Source organism: Heteronotia binoei, chromosome 17 (assembly GCF_032191835.1).
Source record: "Heteronotia binoei isolate CCM8104 ecotype False Entrance Well chromosome 17, APGP_CSIRO_Hbin_v1, whole genome shotgun sequence".
Taxonomy (NCBI): domain Eukaryota; kingdom Metazoa; phylum Chordata; class Lepidosauria; order Squamata; family Gekkonidae; genus Heteronotia; species Heteronotia binoei.
In genome coordinates this window covers 40156356-40160188 of record NC_083239.1, presented here as the reverse complement: position 1 = coordinate 40160188, position 3833 = coordinate 40156356, and the positions used below count along the sequence as shown (strand labels likewise).

At 42.3% G+C, this 3833-nt stretch overlaps 1 protein-coding gene across 1 annotated transcript; it reads right to left on the bottom strand.

Moving 5' to 3' along the window:
• Positions 1-1114: 1114 nt before the first annotated feature.
• LOC132585831 (interferon-gamma-inducible GTPase 10-like) lies at positions 1115-3615 on the bottom strand. Its single transcript, XM_060257708.1, has 2 exons — positions 3125-3615; positions 1115-1709 (listed from the first exon to the last, which is right to left on the bottom strand). The coding sequence occupies exons 1-2, from the start codon at positions 3613-3615 to the stop codon at positions 1169-1171; spliced, it is 1032 nt and encodes a 343-aa protein (XP_060113691.1). The 3' UTR covers positions 1115-1168.
• Positions 3616-3833: the final 218 nt, after the last annotated feature.

Genomic DNA, 3833 nt, shown 5'->3' with positions numbered 1-3833 from the left:
CCTGTGTTCCTTTCTGTTCCCTTTCATTCAACCAACCACCATTAAAATGCAGGTGCAAAACCTGCACCACAAGATTTTAAGTGGAAAGCCCTTGCTGGATGCTACTGCTCAGCTGTGATACAGAAACTGCATAAATTTAAAAAAAAACTTTGGACACCATCCCCCACACATCACAAGTTTAGGTTTATTAGATTTATATCCCGCCCTGCCCGCCGAAGCAGGCTCGGGGCAGCTCACAGCCCATAAAATCACAATACACATAAATTAACCCATAATTACATCATAATTAAAATTACACATAAACATTAAAACAGTCAGGTGCTAATATCATTTGATGTTATTTCATGTCCAATGACATTCTAGCCCAATTTAGAAAAGTGCATTTTAAAAATTGTAATTGCAGAATAAATGCACCAGAGGAAAAGGAAAGGTACATAAATCAGGCACAAAATCCAGACCGGTTTCCCAGTCACCTTACGCCACTCTTACGTTCCTCTTCTCAGTGGGACTTCATTCCGATTTCACACTATCCTTCCCGGGGCTGCAAGTAACGTCAGCGTTTTTGCGCGGCAAACAAATTTTTCTGTGCAAAAACATCAACGCTAGTTGCAGCCAGTGTTCCCTCTAAGCTGAGTTAGCGTGAGCTAGCTCAGATTTTTAGCCGCCAGCTCACACATTTTTGTCTTAGCTCAGGAAGGATGACCCCAGAGCACAATAATTTATGCAGTAGCTCACAACTTTGATGCCAGTAGCTCACAAAACTCTGCAGCTTAGAGGGAACACTAGTTGCAGCCCTGGGGCAGATAGTGTGAAATCAGAAGGAAGGAACGTGACAGCCGTGTAAGGTGAGTGGGAAATCGGTGCCAGAGTTAACATTAAAGGCTTCCTGCTCAGAAAATTTGCAGTAAGTTGTGCGTGCATAATAGGCCCAGATCTCCATTTTTAAATACAATTTTGTTCAAAGGCATCAAATCAAGAATCAATTCAACCCAACGTACTGGTCATCTCCTTTTCTCAATCTGGGTCCTAAAATACGTCTCCTCAGAGCCTCAAGTTCATCCTCTAAGGCTCTTTGCAGGAATAGAAAATCATACTTCTCCCAATACCAACTAGAGACAAGGAAGATACGTGGAGAAGAGATACCAGCCTCCACCAAACTATCAAAACATTATTTCCTGACTTTCTGAAGGGTTGTTTCCTCATTGAAATCTGGTTTCAGTTTTTCATTCTCAATGCTGAGGTCCATTTTGGACCTCACGTAGTAGAACCGCTTTGTCATTTTCCGAATTGCATGGGACAGCTGGATGTCATAGACAGTGAAGCGATTCGAAGAGACAATGATGAAGAAATCATATTGGCTGTAATTTACCCTTTCTAGGTATTCCTCAGCTTTAAAACTAGGTGTCCCAATTCCTGGCAGGTCCCATATTGTTACATCTGGAAAGGCGGGATGTGAGTAACCCATTGGCTCTTTTGTTCCTTCTATCACATCAGTTTTGGCTGCTTCCTCATCAAAATCTGATAGACCCCGCAGGGCGTTGACAAGGGACGATTTGCCAGCACCTGTCAGTCCTGTGATGGCAATGTCAAGTGTGTTTTTTCTTGATGCAGTCAGATCTGAGAGGTTTCTTTCTTTCCCGGTAGACCTCTCTTCAGGTTTCCTGCTAGCCACTGGCATCAAACTTTTCCCATCTATGTGTCTTCTTGACCTGAAAAATAAATACAAATATTGTGATAACTCCTCCATATAATGAGTGCTCCCACTGCATTTTACTTTGACAATCTGGATTCAACTGCTGGGGGAGGGGGGAGGTGTCAATTCGCTTAAAACTCCCTGGATAGAAAAACACAGCCTTATCAGATGTATTACATCTTCCCCATTTTTATTTTTTTCAGGTTTTTAAAACTAAATTTATAATCAGAAGGACCCCAATAAAAACTGGGAAGGTGTTTGTGAGTTTCCTGCATTGTGCAGGGGGGTTGGACTAGATGACCCTGGAGGTCCCTTCCAACACTATGATTCTATTAAATACATCCTCATTTTTATTCATAAAAGTATTTATACCCTACTTATTTGAAAGAAACTTGCTACCAAAACAGTTTGCCAGAAGACAATCTTACTAGATGACGGCTTATTAGAACGACAAATTAATAAGTGATTTATTGATATACCATTGTGTTGAAAAAAGCAATTAAAGAAAAACAAACTGCCATACTGTTTACACCCCCCCCCCTCCAAAATCAGGAAAATAAGTTCCTCTCCACAGTGTTCATGAACACTAAAAATGCAGAAAATCTGGAACGGATTTTCCACTAAGGTCTCTGTGCCCAGATAGATAGTCTATGTGGGCCCAGAGACCTTAACAGAAAATCCATTCCACATTTTCCTTGCAACTTTGTCTGTGCTGCAATGTGTTTCAGTGGAGCTCAGTTTCAGTTTCCAGCATTCCTATGGCCAGCTGAAGCTGTTACTTGCTGGAGTTGTGTCCTTGCAAATAGGGTGGATGCTTTGAGCCAGCTTGTCTCTCCTGAATGGACTTGAGAACTGGTGCCTAGTGAGTACTCACATTAGAGTACTCACTAGGCACCAGTTCTCAAGTCCATTCAAATCCACAGCCAAAGGGAAATATTACACTGGAGAGCCATTGCCAATCTGAGTAGATCGGGGTGGTGGTGGGGGAAGCTTGCAATGGCCAGCCATTTCATGTTTTCCAAGGCTCAGAACATTTTATATTTTTAGTTTCTGCTTGATTCTCCACTCCTCCACTTGCAGCTGCTGGGATGCCCTTAAGTCAGCCATAGCTCTTGAAGAGCTGTCCTTGAAAGGGCAGCTGCTGTAAAAGCTCTCTTAGCCCCACCTACCTCACAGGGTGTCTGTTGTGGAGATTGTGACCACGCTGAGATTCAGAGTAGAGGGCAGGATATAAATCCAATTTCTTCTTCTTCGGTTAGATAGATAGAGTTTGTCTGAGTCCTTTATAAAGTTTATATCTCTGCTACCTGGCATTACATTTTATGTAATGCATGGCTGCATAGCCCAGCCTCAAAAAGTACAATTTAGCTCAGATCCGGCCCTCATGAGTTCGACATCACTGTATTAAATCCCTAACTAAACCCAACATACCTGTCATGGCTTCTCTTTTCAGAATCTTGCAAAACTGCTGTTCTTAAGATACATTTTCTGAGTTCATTGATTTCATTCTCTAAGGCTCTCTTCAGGAGAGGGAAATCATACTTATCCTGATACCAAATGGATATGAGGAAAATCACCGGAGAAGAAATACCAGCCCTCTTCAAGTGATAGAGGCAATATTTCCTGGCTTTTTGAAGGGTCACTTCCTCACTGAAGTCTGGTTTCCGTTTTTCATTCCTAATGCTAACGTCCATTTTGGACCACACATAGTAGAACCGTTTCCCCATTTCCCGGATTGTATGGGACAACTGGATGTCATAGGTGGTGAAGCAATGACAAGCCACAAGGATGAAAAAATCATATTGGCTGTCCTTTATCCTTTCTAGGTATTCCTTTTCTTCAAACCCAGGGGTTCCAATTCCTGGTAGGTCCCATATTCTTACATCTGGAAAAGTGGGGTGTGGGTAACACATTGGCTCCATTGTAGTTTGTGTCACCTCAGTTTCAGCTGCCCCCTCATCAAAATCTGACAGACTCCCCAAGGCACTGATGAGGGATGATTTACCAGCACCCCATACTCCTGTGACAGCAATGTCAAGTGTGGTTTTTCCAAAAGCATTCAGTCTGTTCAGTTGCGCTCTGACCACCCATAACTGTTCCAGATCATTCTGCTAATCTGAAAAAAACAAACAAAGATTGT

Bases quoted from the DNA above. Each gene is read 5' to 3' on its own strand.
- LOC132585831 (XM_060257708.1), bottom strand. From the start codon at position 3,615: ATGGAGCCAATGTGTTACCCACACCCCACTTTTCCAGATGTAAGAATA. The intron at 1,710-3,124 runs GTATGTTGGGTT...TTTATTTTTCAG, and splicing joins GAAAAGAGAAGCCATGACAG to GTCAAGAAGACACATAGATG.